Raw genomic sequence first — 27917 nt, 5'->3', positions numbered from 1 at the left:
ACTGTATATATAGAATCATAACTTGGATAAATTCGTGTATATATTTTGTTGAAAAAAAGTTTTTCGGGACACATTCAGGGAACGACGTCTTATTTGCATTTCAGTATTAAATACTGAAACCTTTGGATTAGTAGCCGTCATCATACTCATTCTGGTCTTGTTGCCGAACTAACATAGCTTGTATGAGAGCACTGGAACTAGCAGGAGGTAGATTAGGAGGGGGAGCAGGGTCCCAATAAAGACCCTCATTTCTTTCTGCTCTTTGTCTTGCTTGCATGACGTGTATCATTGCGTTGGACATGAAAGATGACGAACCATCTATTTCTGGGGCGATATCTGCTTCATGTTTTTGTCTTGCCTGAATTACATCGGCGGAGCTGTCATAATGGTTTTCAGGAAATTCTGCTGTATTGTAGAATACATATCTGTCAGACGACTGATGTAATGGGTGACGCTCATCCATTTGATGAGAATCAGTTTTTGGGAAGCGGCTCTCCTCTTGCTCAACTCGTTGGCGATTAAGTGAAGCTGGCACCGTCGCATTCGAGTGGGACTGACCACCCAAGCGCCGATTGGGGTGCTGAAATGCAAAAACACACAGATACAGTATTTGAAGAAAGTGAGGTTAGCATATGATCATGTATGAAATGTACCTGTTTTGGATTCTTCTGTTTGTGTTTCTTATTTGGATGAGATTTCTGGAGGTTCTGTAGTTTCTCCAACAAAAAGGATTTGTCTTTCCCCTCCTGGTTAGGGTTAGGGTTTAGTTTCACCCAAAAATGTGACCAAATAACACACTCACATGAACGTTTAGCACACACTCACATTTACGATTTGCTGTCTCAGTTGACCAATAAGGTGCTTGCGGCCCTGAGAGACTTGCCAGAAGATATATATGACGATTCTGACGAGAACGGCACAGCAGTCAAGTACATTAGAAACACACACACATTGTGCAATTGTCATGCACTCACAAGATTATGAGTGTGGCGAGGAAGTAAACAATTTCACTTTTGATGACATTTTCATAGATCCAGATGGCACCTTGAGAACCAGGGATGTCTTCCATACCATCAATCCAGATTCCAACCACACCAAAGGTGTTATTTAGACCTCGAAAAGGACCACATTGCTGAGAAGGAGTCAGTCTACACAGAAAATGAAAGGAAGTGATTTTAGAAAAAAACATTTTCACTTGTCAGAAAAGTGGACTCAATTTCCATTGGGATCGCCAGTATTTTAAGGGTCTGCTGTAAATGGACCATACCGCCATGCAGTGTATCCAACCATTGACAGGGCCCCCACAAAGAAGGGGAAGAAGAGGAGAGCAATGAAGATGGTTTGCATCTGAGCTGCTCTGCCTGTCCGCCGCGGAGGCTGACAGTTGTGAGTCAGGCTGACCTGGGGACAAACACATGCTGAATATTGTACATATCATACCATCAATTTCATTTTCACTCTGTAATGGAAAACATGAGGGACCTTCATATTCAGAGGTTTGAATAGCGTCATCTCAAAGGCCATTCACAATGTGCATAAAAGATTCAGCAATGCCGCAGTCAACCAGGGTCCAATTACTGAGTTCATTTATTGTGCGCTATTAGATGACCTCACGACAGAATGTTTTTTCGCTCATAGAGAAAACGTTTTGCACATGCAATAAGATGAGACAAAGGAAAGAAACACCATCTAGAAAAACACGAGGGGTGGCTTCTGTATATATATTTACCTTTTTTATAAAAAATAAGATGAAAAACTTGACAATCTGAATGGCAGGCAACAGTGGCGAGAAGTAGATTCCAATCCTGCAAGGTGAAGAACAGCAATAATGGGCTCTATATATAAATCTTAATATGAAGATCTTAATAAAAAAAAATGCTGCATTATCTACACGTTGTTTTAAGATGTGAATTAATTCCAATCAAGTGTTTTACCAGACTAGAGTCTGTGCATAGATGAGTTCAAGGACATTTCTGGCAACGTCAAACTCTGGAACTCCAAGACGTGGTAGGAATTTTCTTCCTAAGAAACTGCAACATATCACAGAACTAAACAAAAGTTTCATCTGAGGTGAAATTGAAATATTTCTAAGACTGCATTACTAACTTGCTGAGAAACTCTCCAAAGAAGGATCCCAACATTAGGAAGAAAAAGTCAAAGATGACCAAGCGGTACAATGCCTGCCCGACCATGGACTCCCAGCACTTTGGGAAAATCATCACAAAGTTAAGAGTGCAAATAATGCTTAAAAGTTTTTTGCTCAACATACCGAAAACTTCTGAGCCACCACATTCATCCAGTAGTAGCATAAAACACCCAGAATAAACATCTTGAGTAAAACATTCCTGGAAGAACAAAGACAATTGCATATGTGTACAGAAATCAGAAGAGGACATGTCAAAACATATCATGCCTTGATTCTAGAGCCGTGAAAATCTACCCTACCCTTTTCTCAATTCTTATTTTGCCTAGATTCTCACATTAATGTTTGAGATAAACACAGTGTATAATGTAGTTAGCATGTTCCCTAAGTGGAAAAAGTACTTGGCTTCCTTTTGAAAACATCAATTAACTGTGGCTAATCACATTTCTGGGAAAGCTGAGTTCAATTTCACTGGTGTAAAAAAAAGATACCCAAACGGATGGATCAATATAACAATACAAGGTAAGATGACAATTATTCTAATTTGCAAACATCAACAAAAAAACAGAAAGGCTTCTCTCAAACCTGAGCAACAGACTGTAGATCTGTCTGCGTTGACTGGAATATTGCTCAAACTTATTGAAGAAAGAGTAGAAAAGTGGGACAATCAGGTTCATCAAGGAGACCACAAAGGGGACAAGGAGAGTTTCTGCCTCTTGAAGCAGTGACCAGTTTGCAGCATCTGTCATGTTCTGCAAAAGCACATAAGTAGTTGTTGTCTAACAATATGTCATTAACCGAAATCCTTTGCATTATTTTTAATTTATTATTATTTTATTTGCCAGGAACCAATGTGCAACCTCCTGGTTAACAAATGGACAGAAAAAAAATGTCACCTTCCATTAACCACACTTTACGGAGTGCTATTTTAGTTTTAGTCATCCTATCATTTGACTTGAGTACCTGCTCTTCATACTGGCAGAGAAAATAGATACTGGCGGCACAGCCAACAGCCAGACCGGTGGAGAGAAGCCACGAGCCAAGATGAATCCCAATGTGCTTGAGCTTTTCATTGAAGGTTAACCGATCTCTTTGGGCCTTCTCTGCCAATGACTCCTGGAAGGATACGAAAGGTGAACATGAGGCCAAAAGACATTGAGACATGGACTGATTCGATAAAGTAGTAAAAGTGAGAAGGTACAAGAGAAAGTCAGTTGGCACCATTATAACAAAGGACCGCAAAATCACGAAAGACAGCAACACTTTAATTAAATTATGACACCATCACTATCACAAGTAATAGACATCAACACCTCACGCAGCAAGAAGATGTTTTGTTAGCACGTTTTATAATTTCTTTTTTCTCCTGGAAATTTCTGTCTGGTAATCCGCATTTTATTACATTAATTGAATAGATTGCATTACATACTAGATGTGAATGTGTAGTATATGAAGGATGGATGTCTGGATGGATGGATGGATGGACGGACACGCAGATGGACATATGGACAGATGGTTGCGTTGATTGATCAAATTTCCCAAATTGATTCAAGAAACATCCCAGTTGGTTCATTTGTATGGTAAATACACCATGTATGTTCTCATGTTGAGACCTCACCTTCAGCTGTACTCTTAGGTTGTTCTTGCGCTGTCTCACTGCTTTTTCATTGGTGATGTTAAAATCCCAGCTGCACAAAAGCTGCCACGCACTGTTGGAAACTTGATCCGCAAGCATGTAATTTGTTTTGAAAGAGTTTGCCATACTGTCGGAGAAAAAAAAGAAACATTTATGAGGTATGTATGTTCTGTTAACACTCAAATATTTGAAATAACCTATGCAAACTAGACTCACCTTGTGATTAGCGCAATGCCGCACAACACCATGTAAATGGCAATTGTGAAAAAGTAGGCTAGTTGGATGTTGTATTCTACCAGCTCCACAAAAGTTTCATTGCTGTACCCACCGTAGTACATGAGAGTGGAATTGAAGTAACCCTGATGGAGTTCCAACACATGAACAGTCCTTACATTGTTGCAATGCAAGTTATTTCATAATTAATCACATTTTAGTTACCGTATCTTCCGGACTATAAGGCGCACCTGACTATAAGGCGCACTGTCGGCTTTTGAGAAAATTTGAGGTTTTTAGGTGCGCCTTATAGTCCGGAAAATACGGTAAAATCAGTGTGAATGAACAATACATTATAATCTGGTTTGAAATAAAGTTGCTCCCATTGTGTGACAAACACAATGGTGCTCTGACTGAATACGAGCCGACACTTACAGCTCCAGTTAGAATCTCCAGTCCTCTGAAGCTGACATTTGGAAGGAAGTTGGGGGAGATATCATAAACCAGTAGCGGGATGGTGATGAAGCCAAAGTTAACCAGGAAGGAGAATATGTTGAATATGAGCAACCACTTGAGAAATAGAAAGTAGGTGAGCACACTGGTGCCGAACCTGCCCCCTATCTCTTTCATGATGCCTTGCCACAGTTCCAAGGTCTGCCCGGCTGACCTGATACTATAGCCGCACCTGCGAAAAAACTGCAAGAACATAGAGTATATCATACAAAAGGCGCTGCAAATAATCAAAAGGCAGACTTGAAGATGATAAGGGGTCGATGCAATCCAGAATTACAATCTCACCAGTGCTGCTCTCTCCGAGCAGTCTGCACAACAAGTGAACCGACGAGACTTAGATTCAAATGCCAGCACTTCACTCCTGTGAAGGTCAATCAAAACATTATGGTATCAGCAGGCTGATTAGTTTTCTGTTTAGATCTTGGGTTACATGGCAACCCGGTGAAGTACAATGTATTGAATTGTACGTGGTGAATATGAGCCTGTTAGTCACCTTATATGTTTTTTCTCCTCAAAGCTCATCGGAAGGTCTCGTATGGCCTTGATTCTGTCTCGTGTTGACAAGTCAACAAGTTCTTTGACCAGACTCTTCTCCTCTATGACACAAGTTTTTGTAAATCATGAAGTTACCATTTTAAAAGAATAGTATGAGGTATGTCATTGATCACTCCAAGGGGATTTGAACTATAATTTCAACATCTAAATACCCCTGAGTCTTACCATTTTCCAACTCAGTCTTGATGGCCTCCTCTGTGAATGCCAGATGAGCAGGATCCTGGCTCGAAAACATGTTCATCCTTAATCCGACTCCCCTCCATCTCATAGTCATTGTGCCTGGAAGCAAAATTTTAAAAAGTACTACAATGCCTGTTGATAAAAATGAATAATGGAATGGAATGTTGCATTATTGCTAGACTAAAACTACTTTCAAACGCCATTTTTTGTTTTGTTACATTCATCACATGTCATTCAAAGTGATATACTAAATCCTTAACCTGACTTCTCTAGCTTCCACAGGTATGTTTGCCAATTTATGCATGGCACAAGAAATTTTTACCTTGCACTTTATTGTCTTTTTTGTATGTGTGACATTTTACAATTATTTTTATTATTCTTATCCCGTGAAGTATTTGTCACATTGATCAGTGAAAAGTATCATATAAATAGTTTCATTACTTACCTATAGTGTGTTTGTGTGTGTGTGTCTGTGTCTTCTGAGAGAATTACTTGTGAGGAGAAGCAGTTCAGAAAATAGATGGATGGTTGTTGGCTTAATTTGGCTTAATCTTTACCTGATGATGCAGACGGAGGTCGGATAGGTGGCGAGTGATCATAGTCATGCTCGATTTGGAATGGACTGTGGTCTGCATTACAATAATTGAGTTGGTATAACATTAGATACGATTATACAATAAAATATTGTGTGTTGTTAGCACTCTATAGCTTCACTTACTGAAGTCATGCTGGAATACAGATCTTTGTGGGCGTCTTGACTGGAGTTCCATAGGAATACTTTCTGCTCCCCTCCAGCCCACCCAGGGCACTCTCACTCCAGCATCACCACTTTGACCAATCTCTGAGTCTTCTCTGTCCTTCCACCAGTCCCGTTCTTCCTGGACATATGGGTTAGTGTTCTGTGGTCTTCTGGAGGACCTGTATGACACCGAATATGTTTATATTCAACAAGTTGTGCTATATAGTTCAAAAAGGCTTTAGCTAACAAGCCTCTAAAATACAAGCATCTAAAATACAAAGAAATAGTTGAAAGCAAAAGAACAATGTTGAGGTTGATCTTAGTACAGAAGATAGTTCAGTTCAAGGATGACAATTGAAATTAAAGTTCATGATGATATATCTATCTGGAATCAGGTCACTTAGATAATTCAGGTTAAAAGGTTAAGTACGGCACAATAATCCACTTTCAGAAACATACTGTATGACGTGTTGACAATTTCCCAGAGCCCAGAGAGCTTCAAGTTTAAAAAAAAAAAGCGTTTTATTGAGCAAGGGTAAATTCCAACCTCCTCTTAAAGAGCCTTTGAGCACACCCAGTATCATGTGTAAATATCATATCATCACGTTGTTGTTGTCGCAAATATTGGCGAACCTAAGTAAAATAGTGAGAGGTGACAGAGAGAATGGAGTGATACTGCATTTTATAATACCACATACCTATCAATTTCCAAAGTTTCGCTGTCATGGTAGGCAGGATTGAAAAGTCCTCCGTTGCTGTAACTTGACATCAAGGTGTACAAATTGCTGATCCTTCCACCCAATGATAGAGTATGTATTAAATGATTTTCCAGTCCTGTTCAAATATAAAGAAAACATTCATAATATGATTAAAACATTGTTTCATGGGTTGTTTGCTTTTTAGGCTGAGACCATAGAAGGTTAAGTTGCAAGTTTGAAGCGACGCTCACATTTTGCGAGTGAAGTATGTCATTTAATCTGCCTGCCCCATCCCCATTGACTCATCATTAATTTATAGAATAGGTTCACAATAAGGCACCTTAGCTTACCGTGAGAGATAATCAGGATCGCTATAGGATCTAATTTCCCTTAATATGTGTCAAAGTTATTATTTCCAAATGACTAAATGCTAGGGATGTACATACAGTGGAAGGCAAAGTAATCACTTGCTTTTCCATTAGATGGCTGAAACCTGTGTATCCACCAGATGCCATTGATACAAAAGAGTATTGATTTATGGGTTTTTGTATTATTAGCTTTTTTTTTCAATTAAAAACAATAATGTAGTCTACAGAAGTCATAATTAGCAGGATAAGGCTCAGACATGCATACATACACTGCATAACTATTTATAAGACCGGCTTACTTGTTGTTTGGAAATGTAAATAAGTCCGTTAGAGGTGAAGCCTGATTGGGAAAGAAAAACTAAAACAAAAGAGCTAGGATTCCATACTAATCGGACTAAAAGACAAAAGAGACTTGAGACTCCCGTAACAAGTTGATAACCATCACAAAAGGTGAGTAACCAGGAAGTGAGTGGTGGTCATAAAGGTAAAAGTCCACTGCCTGGGAATAGATCAGGTGGGTCTCAGGTGAACAATGTCTATTGTGAACAAATAATGAATTCCAAATGTATAATTTATTTTAACATCCTTATTATACCTTGCGGCAGGTGTCCCAGTTTATTGTACATAATGCGGCTCTTAGACATGCACAAATAATAAAAAAATATTGTAAAATGGCAATAGCTGCTGTAAGTTATTGGGACCAAATTTAAATCAACAATTTGATTTGAATATCAGAGGTGACGTGTACCACACTGTCAACCACTTCTGGGAAATGTGATGTTAGTATTTTTTTTTCATTTGAAAATCATCCTAAAATTGGCTACAATGCAGGTACAACGTAGATTTGCATAATTGAGTTCCCAAACAAGAGTTGTTGTGTAACGTCAGCTCTATTACACGGATAGTTATGACTACTATCCCCCAAAAAAACAAGATGTACGAAGAAAGGTAATAAATTGGTAAAATTATGTCTGAAAGTTCCAATCAGAGTTCGCAATAAATGCATGGACTTGGCTTGTTTTCAATGAACGTAACCTTTTGTGCAATTTCTTTCCACTGAATTGTGGGAAATGTAGTGCGCAAAGTTTTGACCGAAAGCTGCGTTCTTTTTTTTTTTTTTGTCATTTCTTTTTTCATACCGCTATTGCCATCTATTCTTGGCATGGATAGTCGAGTTGTAAAAAAATATTTGTAAATAAAAATGAAATATGCACAAAATAAACATTTATGGGAGTGTTGGAGAGTTCAGGAAGTTGTCGCTTCCAGCCACAATGCAAATGTTTTCAACCTGACCACTGAAGCGTCAACTACGAACAGCAGTTGAAACAAACAGCTGTGTAGTTGTCCAAAATAATACTGTTCAATATTTTTTTCCTTTTTCTACACCTGAAAAGAGTGCGATGGATGCTGATTCAGGTAAAACTATTCTCGTATTATGTCTGTCTACCTATATCTGTCGCCATCTTCACTCTATTAAAACCAGCTAACGCCGTGTGTAGAGTTGAACTGATAAATTCTTCTCGAAAAAGAAACACGGATTAATTTTTCGAGTACACACGAAAGAACACACGAATAGATGCAGTTAACATTTTTTTTTTCGGGTTTACGAGTTGCCTAGTGGGGAAAGAGTGGGAATGTTTTGTTCGCTTATTTGTATTTGCTTCTTGCAATTGTTTAAGAAGTTCTGTTTCTGTAAAATATAGAATAAATGTGTTTTAAATACTTGGTCGACATCGCTGAAGCAATGAAGTCTTCAATATTTTCAATATTACTAAAGGTCTCATGTCTACTGTGCCGGTTTTGGAAGGGCTTCTTATATAGTTATAGATATTCAGCCATCTTTAGCTTTGGGGATTTAACATCCATATTAAAAACCATGATGCCATTATAATAATGATTGTTATATTTTTATATAAGCAGTCAAGAAATGGATGGAAGGCTGGATATTTTATGACTGTATTTAATGTTTTGTTTGATTTTTATATTTTCGAAGTGCTCCAAAAATAATGTTGTGTTAAGATGATTTTATCTAATCAAGTGTCAGCACGTCATTCACATCCTCGTTTTTATCTTTCACCCTTTTGCAGTTTTTTACACCGATCAAAGTGGAAAAGTCACCAGTAACCCCCTGCTCGACCAGCTCCCCAGCTACCAGTCCTTGCTGTACCGCAGGAAGGCATCCCATACGGGCACCAAGAGAAGGAGCAGCTCTCGAGCTCGTACTGGCTCCCACGGTAGTGGGAAATGGACGCTGAGTTTTTTGAATAGACACGATGAGAAACATAAGAACCAACTGGAGCAGAAACCAACCAGAGAGCTTGCGCAGACCATGGCTGAGAAACGCAGAGATAAGTATGAACTGTTATTCCTTACTCCTGTAGTTATACAATGAAAATAAATATCCCAGCACACATCATAATGTAGCGACTGTGCTTGGTGTCAGAGCGTTACGCTTACAAGAGGATGCAGAACTCAGTAGCTGGACACAGTGGAGGCAAAGCACCCACAGGTATCTCCGCAGGCTGCTCGATGGTGTCCACGAGTGGCTGACCGCCCTGCAGCTCTGGAGGGGCGACATCCACCTGATAGAGGGTGAGGGAGATGTTGCAATGTGATGTCATATCCAAAAATCTGAAAAAAAAATATGCCTGGTGAGATATATTATGATTGTCTATAACAATTGTCGTTTTTCTTTCTTGTTTGTCTAGGAATGTTTGGCACGGGCATTCTTTCCTACTTTTCCTTCCTACGCTTCCTTGTCATGCTCAACCTGATCATCTTCACCCTCATGTTCAGCTTCGTCTTGTTACCCATCATCATTGCTCCTCACGTCTCAGGGAACATCACCTATAACCTGGATGATGGTCAGAAAACGGTTCTTTGTGAGCACATTCATCACTTTGTCTCCGTCAAAATTAGTACGCATGTGTTTTTTTGCCCTTGGTTGACAACAGGTAGTATTTGCAGTGTTTATCCAAGTAGTGCTCGCCGAGGTCTTGTCATTTTTCACGAGCACATCACAGATCTCTTGTCTGGCGGAGTAAGTATTTCTATCTTCAGCAAACAATAACACTGTATGGCCGGTTCTTCTCTCAACTTGTGTGTGTTTTCTGTAGGGCTTTCTTGAGCAGACCTATTTGTTTTATGGCTACTACAAAGTGGACAAAATCCACTTCCCCAGGACCACCTATAATTTGCCTCTCGCCTACCTGCTGGTCACTGTTGCCTACCTCTTCCTCAGTCTCATCTGGATTGTTAAAAGGTGCCGACCGAAAAGGTCTTTAAAGTGTTATTTGGAAATGCTTTGGGTGTTGCTGACAACAGAGGCCTTCTTTTCACAGGTCTGCCACTGGTTTCAAACGTAACCTGATTCAGGATGAAGACCGTTTCCAGAGTTTTTGCAACAAGATATTTGCTGGTTGGGACTTCTGCATCACCAATGGCAATGCAGCAAAGCTCAAAAGAAGCAGTTTGCTTTATGAACTTAGGGTAATATTTATTTAGTAGTTACCGTATGTGAATTTTCCAAGACAGTTTCTTTTGTTGAAACGGCAACCCTGAATTATGTTCTGAACCTGTACTCCCATTTTTGTTTGACCTTTTAGACTGATTTGGAGGAAGAAAGGATCAAACAGAAAATAGCAGATCGGACCCGCAAAGAGAAATGTCGCATTTATCTCATACGCTTCATCCTCAACCTGTTTGTCATTGCTGTATTAGCTGGTTGCTTCTACTGCATTTACGTTGCCACCATTTTCTCCCAGGAAGCACAGAGGAACGAGGGCAAGGTAAATGCATACACCTAAAAACTGTTTGCGTATCAAGCCATTCTGAGTACGTTTTCTTGTTTTGCAGGAAAATTTCATTGTGGATCTCATCCATGAGTATCTGCCATCAATTGTTATCACTTTAGCCAACTTCATCACTCCCCTCGTCTTCTCAGTCATCATCAACTTTGAGGACTATTCGCCTGCTTTTGAGATTCGGTTTACTCTCATAAGGTGCATTCAATGTCGTGTCATTACAATAAAATGTATGTCAGTGATAGTGATACTTAAAAGGGAAGCCAACCACAAAATGTTCTCTACAATAATCTGTGATATGCGCCCCATTAGTGCAAACACGGCATTGTGATTAATATTGCGTTTGTAGAATATGAGTTAAGCAGCAAAAGTCATTCAGCTTCAGAAAACTGGTAACTACACAGTTATCGAAGATATGACTATTGTTATTTTTGAGTTGATTTTGCTGCAGATGCTTATCAAAGCGTGAAATAGTGACATGCCTGTGACACATGTGGTTTCATTTCTTCATTTTCTTTCTTCTTGAAATACCCAGATGTGTATTCATGCGACTGACCAGCATTGGAGTTTTGCTCTTCTCACTCTGGTCTCAGATCACTAAATGTAAAGAGGAGCCATGCGAATGCGGCTACAACCATTTGCTCTACTCAGTAAGTCATTTCCAAATGTTGACGTGTTGCAAACGTGAACGGGATGCAATTATCAAAAATGTAATATGATGTCCTCCTACAGTGTTGGGAGACACGTGTTGGCCAGGAAATGTACAAACTCACCATCTTTGATTTTATTATCATTGTGGCAGTTACCATCTTTGTGGAGTTTCCTCGAAAGTAAGTACAAATCAGAATCATTCACATTGCCTCAATTTGGGTTCTACTCTATTAATTCCAGTATGTTCTGCATTTCTTTATCATATATGGTCTGCTTTTAAAGCCTCACAATGTTCTTTCCTTCCTTCCTTTGAGCAGGCTTATAGTCAAGTACTGCCACTGTGGCCTTGCTAAGTGGTGGGGTCTGCAGGAGTTTGCTATCCCTCAGAATGTTCTTGAGATTGTCTACGGCCAGACAATCTGCTGGATCGGTGCATTCTACTCCCCAATGCTTCCTGCCATCTGCACCATAAAGTACTTTTTTATCTTTTACATCAAAAAGGTAATTGATTGCAGCACCATTTTCCCCCAACATAAACCAGATTCGAAGTTCTGTTTTCAGTGAGTGATAATTATTTTTCATTATTTATCAGGTGTCACTTATTAAAAACTGCCGTCCGGCCACACGTCCATTCAGAGCTTCAAGTTCCAACTTTTTCTTCCTGGGTGTGCTACTGATTGGCTTGAGTTTGGCTTGCGTGCCTGTTATTGTTAGTGTAGCACAGTAAGTAATGTTATGTTTGCATTTTTTTGTCTCCTATCTGTTTTAGTGCCTTGATTGTCCCAGAAATGTCACTTGATTGGTAAAAAGAAAAACAATGTATGGTACCAATAGTTGAATTCTGCAATAAATACAAACACAATATTTAGAAAATATTTAAATAGTGCGAATGACATAAAGGTTGTTTCTTACATTTTGTGAACATATTCATCCGTCCAACCACTCTCTATGCAGAATAAACTGTTCCCAGGCATGTGGCCCATTTGTGAATTACACCACCTCCTGGGAGGTTCTGCCAACTGCCATATCCCAGCTCCCCAGTGGAGTCCAAACTCTCTTCTTCACTATCTCATCCGAGGCTTTTGCTGTGTCCTTCTTTGTTGTTACATGGTATGTGAGACTTGAAGATTATTGATAAGAAATTGGCAGAATTTATATAATGGTGATGATTTGAGCTCTTCTCTCCTGTGCTGTAGTTTGGCCATGTTTTACGTGATCGCACTCGCTGGAGCACACAAGAGGGTGATCAAACAACTTCGGGAACAGCTCGTCATGGTGGGTATTTGGAATCTTTTAAACGCTGTCAGTCTTGGTGCAATTTCACCCTCTTTGGTCAACTTTACAGACAGAGAGGCTGACATTTTCAGCGAGAGATTCATTGAATAATGCTGTTGTTTTCTATATTGACGCATTCTAATCCATACTGAGAAGAGCCACAAACATACTGTGACCATGTGATTCAGTGCGGCAAATTACAATACAGTTATTGTGCACATATTGTTAAAGTAACACCTGGTTAACAGTCAAGAAGCGAGCTGAATACCATCTCTGTGATTTCAGGTTTTTGATGCAGCTTTTTATTCGGCTCCCATGTTGTACTGTCAAAGGCTTAACTGGAATACACTTTGTGTGTGTGTGTTGGTTATTCAGGAGGGTCGAGACAAGCATTTCCTGATCCAGAAACTGTGCCAGGCCCAAAGAATCTCTGCTGTCACATCGCCGGGATCCAGAAGTCAGCGGCGATCCAGCAGAAGCAGTCCCAGTTACCATACCAGCTTCTCCAACAATTTTCCAGAAGGGCTGTTCCTGGCACATTCTCCTCCAGACAGTTTCACAAATGTGTGAAACAAGATTTAGGAGTTAGGGAATAACAAACCAACACTACACTGGACAAGCAAGCAACATTTGGATGGAATCAAACTGTTTGTTTTAATATACTCTTATGAACTTTTATTTTTACTGTGTATGAGCAAAAAAATAATTTGTTGTGTTTTTTTTTTTTCCATTTTACTTTTATCTTTTCCTTCTGAGAAGGACTTCACTACAAACACGAGTTCTTTATTAACCTCCTCTTTGTACTGTATTGTGCACTTTATATGGATTAAGGCTAAGTACTGGTTTATAACATTATTTTTGCATCGTAGTTATGCAAAAAATGATACATTTACAACACCGTGCAAAGCTGTTAGTATATTATTTTTTTCTTTTTTATGTAGTGTTTCAAAATCTTTTTTTTACACTACGGGGTGCTGTGACTCTAAAGGGAAAATAAACCTTTAAAATATATTCGCATGGTCCGCTGCCCTGTTCAGGTTTGAAGATGACCTTTATGGCCTCCACGCCAGCGGAAGGCGCTGCTGTTACAACTTTTCCGTAGATCGTCAGTGAGTCAGCTGGTACGGAAACGGAAGCAGCGTGCAGTTTCACGGTTAGACGGAGCGATAGAGGATAAATCCGGCAAAAATGCTGAGAATCACCATTCGGGCCGATCTAAGTACTATTTGGGTCTTGTTTTGGATCACATATTCTCAGGTTTTGACCGCGTCCTCTGATGAAATAGTGGTTGCATGTGGGGGGTTTGTGAAATCCGACGTTGAAATCAATTACTCATTGATCGAGGTGAGTGAAAATGTTTCTTTAAGCTATTTAACCACTTGCAAGCGTCGATTTACCAATTATTCTTATAGTGCAGTAGACCGTAGTTTTTGACCCTCCAATTTATCTGTGTAGGAGGAGAACGTGGAGCAGAGCACACTATTGCTAATCCCGATCGGCTCATTCACAGCCACTTTAAAATAATCTGTTGGGCTATTTAGTGACATTAACTGCTCCTAACTGACTGCTACGTTCACACACACACGTCATATCTTTACAGTAACGTTGGTTGTTTTTTTCATAACAGATTAAACTCTACACAAAACAAGGCTCCTTGAAATATCACACTGATTGTGCACCAAATAATGGCTACTTTACGATACCTCTTTATGACAAGGTAAGAAATACACACAAGGGTATTCACCGATATTATTTGTTGATAATACTTATGTATGCACACGTTTGATTTGTTCTTCAAAGGGCGATTTTGTTTTGAAAATTGAACCGCCGCTTGGGTGGAGCTTTGGTAAGTTATGCATTGCTAATTATTTAGACAGATAATTTCTGCATAGTCAATTAATGTCTGTCTTTATTATTATTATTATTATTATTATTATTATTATTATTATTATTATTATTATTATTATTATTATTATTATTATTATTATTATTTTACATTGACCAGAACCTACCAGTGTCGACCTCCATGTCGATGGAGTCACTGACATATGTAAAAAAGAAGAAGACATCAACTTCGTTTTCACTGGTTTTTCAATCACGGGAATGGTGAGGATTCTATTTTAATTCGATCGAATCATTTATTGAAATGTATGTATTTATTTATTTGGTTGGTTTACATGTTTGTCCTAATTGCAAAAAAATACTAATAATTATTGGGGAAAAATAACCTAAACAATGATCATTGAAGTCTTTATGTGGAAGCACTTACTTTGAATTTAGCTGGTAAAACAAGTCCAGTGGAATGTTTTATTTTCTCTGTACTTTACATTGCACAGGTTTTGAGTAAAGGCCATCTGCTTGGTCCAACTGGAGTAGAAGTTAAATTGAGCAGAGCTGGAACTGATGAAAAACTCCAGACTGCTATCACCCAGCCTGGAGGAGCGTACGTAGCATCAGCATTTTTAATTAGTCCATTTTTTTTTTAAACTAAATAAAATATATGGTTCATTAAGAAACATTACCATTTTAAGCTGAAATAAATGTTTCAGTTTTAATTCTTATTACAAAATAACATGTCCCATTAAGTGATGAGCTACATAACAGACCTGTGGGCTTCTCCCTTGTGGTCCTTGAGGCTAACTAGTTACCCCGCTGGCATTATTTATTTGATTTATATTTTTAAAGAACAAACTACATTAATCAACAGAGCAAAAAGGCATCTTTGTAAAGTAGTATGATGGAGTTTGCACATCCCGAACTAACAAAATCTAACCTGTTTTTCCTGTGCAATACTTATATTGCAGGTATAACTTTCACAAAGTTCTCCCTGGTACATATGACATCGTTGCTTCCCATCCTTCCTGGATTCTGGAGAAGGTCAGTAGCTTCAGAAAATAACTTTACTGCCATTATTATACAAACAATAAAAAGCAGTTTGGTCTTTTCACTTTCGCGGCATATTTATAGAGGGATGCAAACACACAAAACTCTTTCAGCAACAACTATGTAAAGCAGTACATCTAGCTTGGCTAATGTTAGCGTGAGGTCATTCCAAAGGCAGGAACTGCCAACAGAATAGGCTTGATCCCTTTTAGCATGCACTTAGTCCTCACTACCCTCCATGTCTGATCCGCTGACCCGAGCTCAGAGAGGTAAGGTAGGCCGACATCATTTCAGCTGAGTGTCAAAAAGATTAAGTTAGCCTTACTATGTATCATAATACATACATCCTACTTCATTGCATCTTTTGCCGTCTTTCTCCAGAGTTCCACAACGGTGCACATCTCCACTGCCAATGCGCCGGCCGCTGACGATCTGGTGGTCGGCGGCTACGACGTCTCGGGCGAAGTCCGCAGTGACGGGGAGCCCATGAAAGATGTCACCTTCCTGCTTTACTCGGCCATAGTCAAAAGAGAGGTAGATTGAGGCAGAAGTGATCATGGTCACGTAACGAATAAAATGGCAGTCACAAAGTTCATTGAAACTACATTTTTGTCGTGATTCACAGAATGTGAAAGGCTGCAACTTTTCTCCAGTGGAGGGTGCAGACTCTGGGGACAGCTCCCTCATCTACCTGTGTAGTGCCATCTCCCGGGAGGATGGTACTTTTATCTTCCCCTCACTATCTAGTGGGGACTACACCGTGGTAAATCTTCTGTGCAAACCAATTCCAGTCAAAGCATTTTACTTCTAAAACTGATTTTTAACTGATAAAGACCGTTCTTCCTCAGGTGCCCTTTTACAGAGGGGACCGGATCACTTTTGATGTTGCACCTTCCAGAATGAATTTCAAGGTGGAGCACAACAGTTTGACACTTGAGGTACATAGACACATTTTCTTTCAGTGTCATGTTAACGCTCACATCTATTCAATTCAGCCAATTGCCTTTATTCTCTTCAATTGTCATTTGCAGCCCATCTTTCGTGTCATGGGTTTTTCTGTGACTGGTCGGGTCCTGAATAGTGTTGATGGGGAAGGTGTAGTTAATGCCGCAGTTTCCATCAACAATCAGATTAAAGGTAATCTTATGAGATGACGACATGCTTAATTTGTCTGCATTGCATTTACGTTACTATTTTATGCTGTGGCTTTCTTTGCCCATATCGCCTCATAGTTGTCAGCAAAGAGGATGGTTCTTACAGGCTGGAGAACATGACAGCCGGTACTTACACCATTCGTGTCCACAAGGATCTCATGTTCTTTGAGCCAGTAACGGTGAAAATTGCCCCCAACACGCCACAACTTCCTGACATCATCACAGCCGGGTATGTCTGGTTGATTTAACAACAGCTACTAGCTGAAAGAAAGCATTTTTGTGATAGCCGGCAACTCCATATTTAATATATATATTGTGCGTGATACATTAAGGAGCTGCGTTGTTCTTATGCAGGTTCAGCGTTTGTGGAATGATCTCCATCAGCCGCCTGCCCGAGGGCATGAAGCAAGGTCGCTACAAGGTCACCCTGACACACCAGGGCCAAGATAAGACCTCAGGCCGGACCACTGACTCAGACACCCAGGGAGCCTTCTGCTTTCAGGCGAAACCTGGAGACTACAGTGTCCAAGTACGACAGTTGAATTCCCCATCAATTAATTTTATTCTGATTATCCGGAGTTAGATTGTGGGGGTAGCAGCTTTAGCAGAGATGGCCAGACTTCCCTCTCCCACTAGCTCAGGGGTAGGCAACTCCTCCTGCCCTATAATGATCCTGATCATTTGAATCAGGTTTATTATAGGAGGGACCCCTAAAACAGGGTTCTTTTGAGCAATCCCTTCCATATCATCACCGATTGCTCACAGTTATGTACTCTTCAATGAAAACAGACCTTGTGCACGCTATCAAGCCAACTGTGTGTGTGTGTGTGTGTGTGTGTGTGTGTGTGTGTGTGTGTGTGTGTAGGTGTCTCTCCCTGAGGTTGATGTAAAAGCGGGTCTGGCCCTGCAGCCTCAGGCTCTGGAGTTCTCAGTAGTGGACCAGCCTCTCACAGACCTGCTTTTTACCCAATTTATGGCATCTGTCTCTGGAAAGGTCAACTGTTTAGGTAAAGTCTGCCTCTTAAAAATCTTTGCTATTGCTATATAGTTGTATGCAAAACCCACCCCTCCCTCGCCCACTAACATACTCTCTTGTTTGAACTGCAGCATCTTGTGATGACCTGTCAGTGACACTCCAACCAGTAAGCCGCCAAGGAGAGAGAAGGACGATGCCTTTGACAGGCAGCAGTGACATCCTCAGCTTCTCTTTTGACAATGTTCTACCTGGGAAATATAAAGGTCAGGAACTATAACCAGCCTTAACACCAAGCCATATATAAGTGCTGTGACAGCTGATGTAATACCTAATTAAGTAGCGTGACATCTCGACGCAGTCTGAACTTTAATTTAAACAAGAGATGATAACTGAGCAACACTGCTTAATGGAAATACAGCTGTATTGCTTTCCACACTTGACTAGACACTCATCTTTTGGACTTGTGCACCTCGCATGCACTTGTAACATTCTCTTAATCTTTATTTTACATGCTTTAGTAAGCATCTCTCACGAGGAATGGTGTTGGAAACATAAATCCATGGAAGTCGAGGTTGTGGACGCTGACATCTTGGGGGTGGAGTTCCGACAGATTGGCTACATCCTACGCTGCTCCCTCTCCCATGCCATCACTTTGGTCAGTAGTTACTAACACAGTGGGCCTTTGTGATGACATCTTACAGTCCCTGTTTATTTGTGTCCAGGAGTTCTTTCAGGATGGCAGCAAACCTGAGAATGTGGGCATTTACAATCTCTCCAAGGGAATCAACCGTTTTTGCCTCTCCAAACCCGGTTAGCTTCATTATCTTATACACAGTATGAATTACCAATCTGTGGAATTAAAAAAAAAAAAATTAAGCGTAATGTGATTTACCGATTTGGGGTAATCCCTCTAAAAATGTCTTATCCAGGCGTGTACAAAGTCACCCCCCGCTCCTGCCACCAGTTTGAGCAAGAGTTTTACATCTACGATACGTAAGTAGAACTACCGAGACCCTTTCTACGCGCTTTCACTTTGGTCATGTGGTATGGTCCCTTGTCTTAACAGCTCAGCACCCAGCATCCTGACTCTTACCGCAGTGCGCCATCACGTGACCGGACTCATCACCACAGACAAGATCCTTGACGTCACAGTCACCATCAAGTAAGAATCATGAATCAGTGGGAGAGTCATCCTTTCACTCATCATACCACATTTACTTTCTCATCCATGACCCGGAGAGGGCATTACACCTTTTCATGACCATGGACCATAGTCTCAGATTTGGAGGTGCTGATTTTCATTCCAACTGCTCCAGTGAGAGTTGGACATCACGGCTACAAGCCAACAGTAACACATCAACTGCAAAAAGCAGAGATGCAATACTGAGGCCACTAAACCAGACCCCCTAAATGCCTTGCCTTGCCGCAGTCAAAATATTGTACACGTCGGCTGAATGATGCGGTCTTAGCTGCTTGTTACAATATCCATCTTACACTGTTTTGCTGTGTCCCTCTTGCCCGTCAGATCATCCATTGAAAGTGAGCCAGCCCTAGTTCTTGGGCCCCTGCGGAGTCTGGAGGAGCAGTGGCAAGAGCAACAGCTTCAGGAGATACAGTTGCGACGCCAAGAACGAGAACGGCGAGCCGCTGAAGAGGAAGGGCCTGCCAAGGATGATAGTCCTCCCATACAAGAAAAGGCTGATGAGCTGACAGGCCCCTTCCATTATGAGTTCTCCTACTGGGCCAGGTCATTTGCTTTTAACATTTATGTTGTTGCTTGTCCCGTTAAATTAAATTACTCTTGCTCCGCTAGCCTGCCTCTAACCCTCAACTCTTTCTTTTCAGTATTAGAAAACATTCATTAGAAATAGCTTGTTTTGCATTGTTTTAAAGAAGTTTTTATCGTGTATACTCATTCTTAAATGCTGCTGCTCGTTTTTTTGTTCATATAAAAAGTGGATGTGAGCTTTTTTCTTACGAATAGAGAAAACCTTTTTCTATTAAAACAAGCATAGCAGTGTTAATTCTTGACTCAATGATTAATATTGACGGTACTTTGCAGGGCTGGAGAAAAAATTACGGTGACTCCCTCCTCCAAGGAGCTGCTCTTTTATCCCCCTGAAGTAGAGGCCACCATCACAGGAGGTATGGTTCTTGACAATTCTAATCAAATAAACTCCGACCCACAAATGTGTTTGGGTATTATTTTTAATAGTGGGAATGTTCTACTCTCAAAATTGTACTGCCGTAAACATTGAAGGCTGAGTTTATGTAAATTGGCAACAAGATTTGAATGTAACCTCACTTCACCCCTCTGGGAAGAGGTACAGAAGCCTGCGCTCCCGCACCACCAGACTCTCAAACAGCTTCGTACTCCAGGCTGTTAGGATCCTGAACTCGCTCCCCCGTTCTGCGTAGCGTCTTGTACTTTTACTGTCTGTACTGTCTGTATGCACACTGGCTCTTATTTGTTGTGTTATCTGTTTATTTATTATTTATTATTACTCTTATTATTTATTGTTTGTGCCTTTTTGTTTATGATGTTTTTTACTTTTGCGCTATGCTTGCTGGCTCCGTTTTGCTCCTCTTATTTATTGTGTTATCTGTTTATTTATTATTTATTCATCACTCTTACTATTGATTGTTTAAATTTTTGCCTTCTTGTTTTTATATGGTGTCGCGTACTTGTATGTCTATCGTGTTATGTGTCTCGTCACCGTGGGATAGAGAAAAACGTAATTTCGGTCTCTTTGTGTGTTGTGACGTGGAGAGATTGACAATAAAGCTGACTTTGACTTTGACTTTTTTTTCTTCAATCACATTTCTAACTCCTTATTTAAATCTCTTGTCCTGCAGAGTCATGTCCTGGTCGCATGGTGGACATCATAGGCCGCGCAGGGCTCTTCCTAGAGGGCAAAGTGTCACCGGAGCTGCAAGGTGTGGAGATATCCATCAGTGAAAAAGATGCTGCTGCACCCCTCATCACTGTGGCCACCAATGAGAATGGGGCATACAGGTACAAGAAACCCACAAGTGTTAAATTTTAGGTCAGAAGGTTTAGTCTCTGAGGGACTTACTGTTTGCACCAAAACACAGTATTATTTCAAGGCACTCTTGGTATGGAATGGTTTATTTATTTTGTTGTTTTACATGAGCCATGACTTCTTAGATGAGTTGCAAACATTTCGCCTTCTCTATTGAGCTATTGTGACTTCAGTAATTTGTCAGCTTTTTCACTCTGTCTAAAGCTCAATAAATGTTGACTTTCTTGCAAGATGGGATTAAATCATAGTTGACAATTATCATACAGAAGACATTCTAGGCTTTGATAGGAGTAGACGTTTGGTTCTTCCCTGTCTTGTGTCACAATGGCAAGTCGCACTTTGGTGTGTGGCCAGGATGCTTTTGTGAAGCAACCCTGCCATTTATCTGAGCATTGATAGTAAACTAATTTCAATACTGACATTTTCTCGCCAAATGTCATAACCTTTTAGGAAATATGTTATGAATGCAACATATTTTCTTCTCATGTCTTGGCAGTGTGGGTCCACTCCACAGCGACCGGCAGTATGACATCAGTGCCAGTAAAGAGGGTTTTGTTCTGAGTCCCGTGGAGGGAACCCAGGGAGATTTCAAGGCTTTTGCGCTGGCTGGAATCACATTCAAGGTTGTCTTATAGCAATACTTTTATTTTCATGCACTAGTTTTTGCCGCAAACAAGTGCAACATTTGCTTCTCAAACAAGTATGAAGTTTTAATATCACATGCTCCTTTTTTGTGCCTCTGTGTTGTAGATAAAGTCAGAGGACGGTGATCCGCTGTCAGGAGTCCTCCTGTCGCTAAGTGGCGGCCAATTTCGCTCCAACCTCTTGACACAGGACACCGGCCTCCTCACATTCAATAACCTGGTTAGGAACTCTTTTTATATTTCACTGATACACAGTTTAATAATCTAATACCAAATCATAATAAATCCATCGGTTTTTCGTATGTTCGCAGTATTAATAATTTGGGTATTATTTTGTTTGTTACTTTAAATCCATCCTTGCTAATCACTGGTTGGGGCAATTGCCCCTTTATTAACTCACTATAATTTAATAATTGTCATAGTGTGGTCTGCTTTTCATTTTATGTTGACGTTGCTCATCCTCCGCAGAGTCCAGGTAAGTACTACTTCAAGCCCATGATGAAAGAATACCGCTTTGAGCCGACATCCCAGATGATAACTGTGGAAGAGGGTCAAATCCTCAGCATTGATATAATTGGAATCAAGACTGCGTATAGGTACTGCCAATTGTCTTCATCTTTGACTATAAAGCACCACGAAGCAGATCCAGAAAAGATAACGGTCAATCCATTTGATGTTTGACTTTTGCCCTCAGCTGCTACGGAGCAGTGCAGTCTTTGAGTGGTGATGCGGAGAGAGACGTTGCTGTGGAAGCGGTGGGTCAAGGAGAATGTAGCCTCTACAGCGAGGACACCGTCACTGATGAGGAAGGTCGCTTCAGACTTCGAGGTCTGCTGGTAAGGATGCCAATGAGCTGAGTCCAGATAGACACTAATATTATTAGGGTGACAAGCCAAAAGTCGAGTAATAAGAGAGCTATAAGCATCTACAGTGTTGGCCACAGCTCACACCCAGATGCTCACATTGAATTATAACCGGTCAGCAAGTCCAGCTTCTTATGTCACTCATCAAGTCACAGCCCTGAAGGCATCAGCATTGTAATTTTACTCTTGTAGTCTTGGTTGGCTCGTTGCATTTTGGTTTGTAATGAAGTAATTTTCTACTGAGTATCATCGGTTGACTATTCAGCCCGTTATTCACAATTTCTTAACAGCCTGGTTGCAAGTACCTGATTCAGCTGCGAGCTGAAGGAAACGACCACATAGAGAGAGCTTTACCACAACAAAGAGCTATCGAGGTGGGTGACAAAATGACTTTTTATGTGCTTTTTATTTCACATTTTCCCCGTCATCACTAGAAAGTACCCGCTGGATTCACGACAGGTCTACTCACTTTTTACACCACTCTTTGCCAATGGCAAAATCATTTACAAACCTGGATTCTGAGTAGAAAGCATGTGTGTGACTTTAAGTGTACCTCCAGAGATTCCACATTGAGGTATTCAGCTCGTTGCACAGCCTACTTCCGCATTCAAAATGAGATGTCCTCGAGATTAGTGAGTCTTCTTTCGACTGATAAGACTTTTGGGATGCAGCGACTGTTGTTGTACCCTTTTGAAGTGAAAAACCTACGGTGTGAAGGGGGACTTCTCCCTATCTTTTCTGTTGCAGTCAAGGGAGGTTCCAGGTCTTATTTGAGAAAAGTCATTTTCACATGGTCATAGTGAGGTTATCTTCTTTTGTCCTTACAAAATTTGTAGTGTGGGAAGAAGAGTACAATGTATCCCATGGCTCCATTCTGAACACCGAAACAAAAGCGTCGATAATCCCATGGCAAATTGGAAACCTGTCATTTTGTAATTTGTCCTTTTTTGAGACATGCTAATCTCTCTTTCTCTCTTGCAAAGCTGAAAAGGCCTTAATTTTTGTTAAGTCTCTGCTATTCTCTCTCACCATGTGACTCGCTTGCAGCATTATCTCGAGTCGGAGTCAAAGAAGCATCTGCAAATTCTGCACCATGGCCATTCTTTTTTTCAGGTTGGCAGCAGTGACGTTGAGGGAGTCAACATTATTGCCTTCCGACAAATCAACCAGTTTGACCTAAGTGGGAATGTCATTACATCTCCAGAACATCTTTCAACTTTATCGGTAAGTTTATCTGAAAAGTAACATTATCTAAAGTCCTGACAATATTACTGTGGCCAAAACTTGAGATCATCAATGTTTCACTGACCCCCCCCTTACCTCTGATCAGGTAAAGCTATACAGGAGTGACAATTTGGACAACCCGCTCCACAGTGTTTCATTGGGACAGTCACTCTTCTTCCATTTCCCCCCACTGGACCGAGATGGAGAGGTATCATCCTACACTTATGTCTTGTAATGTATTGATGGAGCTCAAATATGAACTTTAAAGTTTGAAATTCTTTCACTGCCATGCCTCCCAGTTACATCGCATATTTGGCATTGATCAGAACAATTTCAACATATCAAGATATCAGCTGCTTAGGGCAATATTTTTCTCATCTTTTAATATTCATGGATAAAGCCCTAGGTCACAGAATGTGTGGGGATAATTGATACGTATTTGGTAGATTATGGGAAACTAGTTGATTAGGCAAAAGCACAACCTTGTTGCAGTCAGCAGAGGCACTGTTAAATCAAGCTCAAAATCGTTGACAGTCACTCACCCCAGGTTTTTTTTTTTTTTTTTACATGCTCACATTTTTTGTTTCTAACTAATGGAGATCTTTAATCCAGTTTTTTTTGCTGTCTGGTTGGAAGCAATCCTAGACTTTTACATAAGTCTTGCATTACTAGTTTTGCCAACTTTCGCTTAACTGTTATTATCTGATGTTCTTTTCCCCTCAGCGATTAATCAAGTAATGTTCTTTTTTCCTCCCCGTTTTTTTCCAGGGCTACATTCTGATGCTGTATTCCACACTGTCCCGCGCACAGTATGACTTCACTCTACCTCATGTCTCCTTTACTTCCACTGGTTACCACAAGCACATCACCCTCACCTTCAACCCAACAGTAAGCAATATGTTATAGTACCCCCTCCCCCTTTTAATAATTGCAGCGTCCATTTTTTTTTGTCCTAATCTGTGTTGTTTTTACGCAGCGCAAAGTGCCTGACCAAGATGTCGCCCAAGGCTCCTACGTTGCTCTTCCTCTCACTCTCCTACTCTTGTTAGCAGCATACAACCATGAAAAGGTATGTGAAGCACCACACGCCAGCAAACACATGCTCAACTGCATTAAAATACCCTTGTCCTGAATTTTCTTCTAGGTCATCCCCTTCCTCTTGCAGCTGATGAATCGTGTTCAAGGTGTCAGGAGCATGGCCCAAGCCAGCGGCGACAGCGCTGCCTTGGATGAAGCCAAACGTCAGGCCAAGAGGCAGAAGGCCCGACGGACATAAAACCCAGTGCCCTCATGGCCACTACTTGTGAAGTCAGTTTGGGTGCACTAAATCTTCATCTAATGGTGACGATCAAGTTCCCATCGATGCATTCAAGTCTTTGACATCTTATGAATTATCTAGGTTAATGTGATTTATTTAAAAGAAGCCCAAAAAGAAATCACCCACATTAATTGCTCAAACTCACTGGAGTATTTTTTTTTCCAATTCATTGTTTTACACATTTGTGATTAATTGAATTACATGTAATTAAGGTCAACTCAAATTCATTTTTCTGCTATTTAAAAACACTGTATTATGTATTGTCTGCCAGAATTGGCGAAACTAAGTTTCTTAAGAACTTGAGTATGTCATGTGACAGCTCAGACCACAAAATATACTATTTTTGTAACACAAGCCACAAAACACTCTTTCTATTCAGTGAGCGGCTTGCAAAGGGAATTTTTTTGAAAACTTTCCACGAGAAATTTTACTCTGGAGAAGTGAAACTATTCAATTGGAAACACTCTTGTTAAATGGAAATGCCATTAACATTCCTTCAAACCGTACGTTTTCAACACACCAAATTGGCCGGTAATTTGTAAAAATAATTATGGCAATAATAATAATAATGAAATTGACCAGATTTGAAAAGAGTTTTCCGCCCCATTGTAACAATATACAAACACAATGACAATTTAGTGTTTTTGCATGCTGTCATGCAATACAAATGAATATGATTTCTTCCACTTACTAATTTTTCATGTAACTATTTAGCTGCTGTTTGTATTTATTTGCTTTGTCTGTGTTCAATTCAATCGATTTACATATAGATACCACAGTATTGCAAGTACCTATTAGCAAACCGAGTGAGTGGCAAGTGGAAACTTGCATGTTCATAAAACTTGTCCGGTGGCCCCTTATCGTCACAAATAGGAGACATTACAGTTTTGACAGGAATATTCTGTACTCTGTTTAACTGTCAGGCAATTCAGACACACTTATTTTGTTTGGGTAATGAAGATGCGGATAGTAGCTTTGTGTGTGAATTTTTTTTTTTTCCAGGGGGGTCGGGTGGGTAGTGCTTGGAATAAACTGGGACTGAGATTTTAATAATTTATTAATATGACTGATTAAATGTGACTGTTCTCTGTTAGTGTAAATCAAGCTTCTTGAGGTGTGGTGAGGTCGAGAACCCTCAACAGTAAATTCATAGCTCTGGTCATAAATTTGAATAAAAAATATTTCAAATTTAATGTTTATCTTACTAGTGAAAAGTCGTGATTGTTTTTTCCTCACTCAAGTAGTACCTGTTGGTAGCCAATTGAAAAGGCCAACATTTGAAATTGTGGAACTGTGTACTCAAGAATATAATGATGACTTAATGATTGGACTGAAGAAATATGGTAGATTGGGTCAAATTGTCAACCAGTTTCTATTTGTTCTTTTTATATTTATTATAAAATTGAACTGGAAGAAAATTTACTTGGCTGTTTTATGTTGTTGCCTCCAGGGGGCGATGTAATCCTAGTCACACTTGTGTGGGTGACAAAATATTGTACACGTTACAACCAGCCTAACTTTTTACCAACACTCTATTTTAAAAGATAAATGGCTTTTTGGTTCAATTAGAGCATAAATATACTTTAAAAGGCTATAAAAATACTTTGCGGTGTTACTGTACTTTCATGTGAATGAAATGTGTAAATATGACAAACAAATTATGTGCACTTCATGTTTCAAGGGCTTTCTTTCTTTTTGCTGCGTCTCCACTGCGGTTTAAAAGTCACAGCCAAGCGTGGGATGAATAATAAGTATGAATATGGTGGACAAGTCTGGAGGACACCAATAGAGATGATGCCCTCAAAAAAATAAGTCTTAATATTGCAAGGTTAGCTGCCAAAGTAAGTCTATGTATGTAAAGCATATACATACACACACAGTCACAGATTTATCAGATTCATCGATTAATCGGCAAAATAATTGTCAGTCGAGCTTTCTTCAGCTATTAATTGCCATCTATACATTTTTGCAAATCTTTAGCAGTCTTCTAATAGTCCATCTATATTTAATACAAGTGTTACAGTTTACTAAAAGCTTTTGGACAGCAGCATGGACGTGGGCTGAGATAGGAATAGAATCAATGACGCCACATCATTTCCATTAGATCATCTTTAATACAAATAACATGGCAATGTGTTTTAGGTACGTGTATTTTTGAATATGTTTTGGGAAAAATGTTCCGGATGATACCACTTACTGACATTTTTTGGATTGCTTTCACAACATGGTTCACTCCACTATTAAGTTGTGTGTGTACGAAGGTTCACAGATTGTTTTACAGGAGCTCACTGGTCTTGAGGGTTTTCAAAGAGGTCCCTAGCAAAATGTGGATTACTTTAATCTTTTAAAACCAGATAATGAGTTCAATTAGTTGTCCCATTAGAGAATTCAGTGGCAGAAATAAATATATATATATCCTCCCAAACTCTCTAAATTGTAATTAGCCTGTGTATTGCCAGACTTTGCTCTTTCTGTGCATGCTCTGAATTAACCACACCAGAAATGATGACCAAATACTTTTGTTTATTAACCCAGTTAACACTAAATAAGAGTAGTCATGGATGGTCCATTCATGATAGATGCTTTTCATTTGGCCAATGTCACGTCATGTTTTGAGTATGGTTACCTCAATGATGTCTTGCGGTGTGTGTGTTTCAAGTTATATATTAATACCCTTTTTTGATATTGTTTTTCATTATGGATCAATAAAAACCTTTTGCAATATTGCAACGTCGATATTCGTGTCACTCCACGCTCTCTTGACGACCAGTAAAAAAAAAAAAAAAACGCTAGTCATATTTGAGCACAGGGAAGCAGCAGTGCATATTGTGCGGCAAAATCTGACCAGCAAATTATGATGAGAAGGCCAGAACGGGGTAAAAGGATGAAATATTCATAAAGGATGATGACAAAGATGGGTAGCGGTAAGGCCGATGTGTAACATTATCTACTGGCAGCTTTTGTGGGCACTCCAATCTAAGTGTGTGCAGACATGACCTAGGCAGACTCTTACTGCTCGTTTATATCAGTACAAGAA

The 27917-nt window shown here is 39.9% G+C and overlaps 2 protein-coding genes across 2 annotated transcripts; one reads left to right on the top strand and one right to left on the bottom strand.

The window, feature by feature from the left end:
* Positions 1-114: 114 nt before the first annotated feature.
* tmc5 (transmembrane channel like 5) lies at positions 115-6748 on the bottom strand. Its single transcript, XM_061273834.1, has 20 exons — positions 6678-6748; positions 5959-6158; positions 5798-5869; positions 5226-5339; positions 4999-5101; positions 4791-4866; positions 4428-4688; positions 3996-4138; positions 3762-3906; positions 3107-3259; positions 2729-2895; positions 2270-2345; positions 2107-2204; positions 1935-2030; positions 1730-1805; positions 1268-1401; positions 975-1148; positions 826-904; positions 654-746; positions 115-580 (listed from the first exon to the last, which is right to left on the bottom strand). The coding sequence occupies exons 1-20, from the start codon at positions 6746-6748 to the stop codon at positions 128-130; spliced, it is 2784 nt and encodes a 927-aa protein (XP_061129818.1). The 3' UTR covers positions 115-127.
* A 1533-nt stretch (positions 6749-8281) lies between these two features.
* nomo (nodal modulator) lies at positions 8282-27285 on the top strand. The gene is given in 47 exon segments (XM_061274161.1): positions 8282-8461; positions 9133-9397; positions 9489-9637; positions 9754-9909; positions 10000-10085; positions 10162-10307; positions 10387-10534; positions 10651-10833; positions 10901-11046; positions 11384-11498; positions 11581-11678; positions 11817-12000; positions 12092-12222; positions 12454-12609; positions 12696-12774; positions 13150-13338; positions 13885-14118; positions 14402-14491; positions 14575-14620; positions 14780-14880; positions 15111-15217; positions 15579-15651; positions 16039-16191; positions 16283-16420; positions 16506-16595; positions 16689-16794; positions 16890-17040; positions 17166-17340; positions 17677-17818; positions 17919-18050; positions 18306-18442; positions 18510-18597; positions 18717-18780; positions 18854-18949; positions 19313-19534; positions 19850-19932; positions 20644-20803; positions 21328-21454; positions 21582-21695; positions 21944-22071; positions 22170-22311; positions 22629-22712; positions 23452-23562; positions 23669-23770; positions 24331-24450; positions 24539-24631; positions 24707-27285. Coding segments are annotated over 47 exon segments (5988 nt in total). The 5' UTR covers positions 8282-8445; the 3' UTR covers positions 24839-27285.
* Positions 27286-27917: the final 632 nt, after the last annotated feature.

The sequence above is a fragment of the Syngnathus typhle genome, linkage group LG3 (genome assembly GCF_033458585.1).
Source record: "Syngnathus typhle isolate RoL2023-S1 ecotype Sweden linkage group LG3, RoL_Styp_1.0, whole genome shotgun sequence".
In the NCBI taxonomy this organism is placed as follows: Eukaryota; Metazoa; Chordata; class Actinopteri; order Syngnathiformes; family Syngnathidae; genus Syngnathus; species Syngnathus typhle.
This window is presented reverse-complemented; position numbering and strand designations above follow the sequence as displayed.

What these genes read in the sequence shown, in the direction of transcription:
- tmc5 (XM_061273834.1), bottom strand. Translation starts at nt 6,748, where the DNA reads ATGTCAAGTTACAGCAACGGAGGACTTTTCAATCCTGCCTACCATGAC. An exon ending in CAAGACTGAGTTGGAAAATG is followed by an intron (nt 5,102 to 5,225) that starts GTAAGACTCAGG and finishes CTTGTGTCATAG; the next exon opens with AGGAGAAGAGTCTGGTCAAA. An exon ending in GGCATTGCGCTAATCACAAG is followed by an intron (nt 3,907 to 3,995) that starts GTGAGTCTAGTT and finishes TTTCTCCGACAG; the next exon opens with TATGGCAAACTCTTTCAAAA.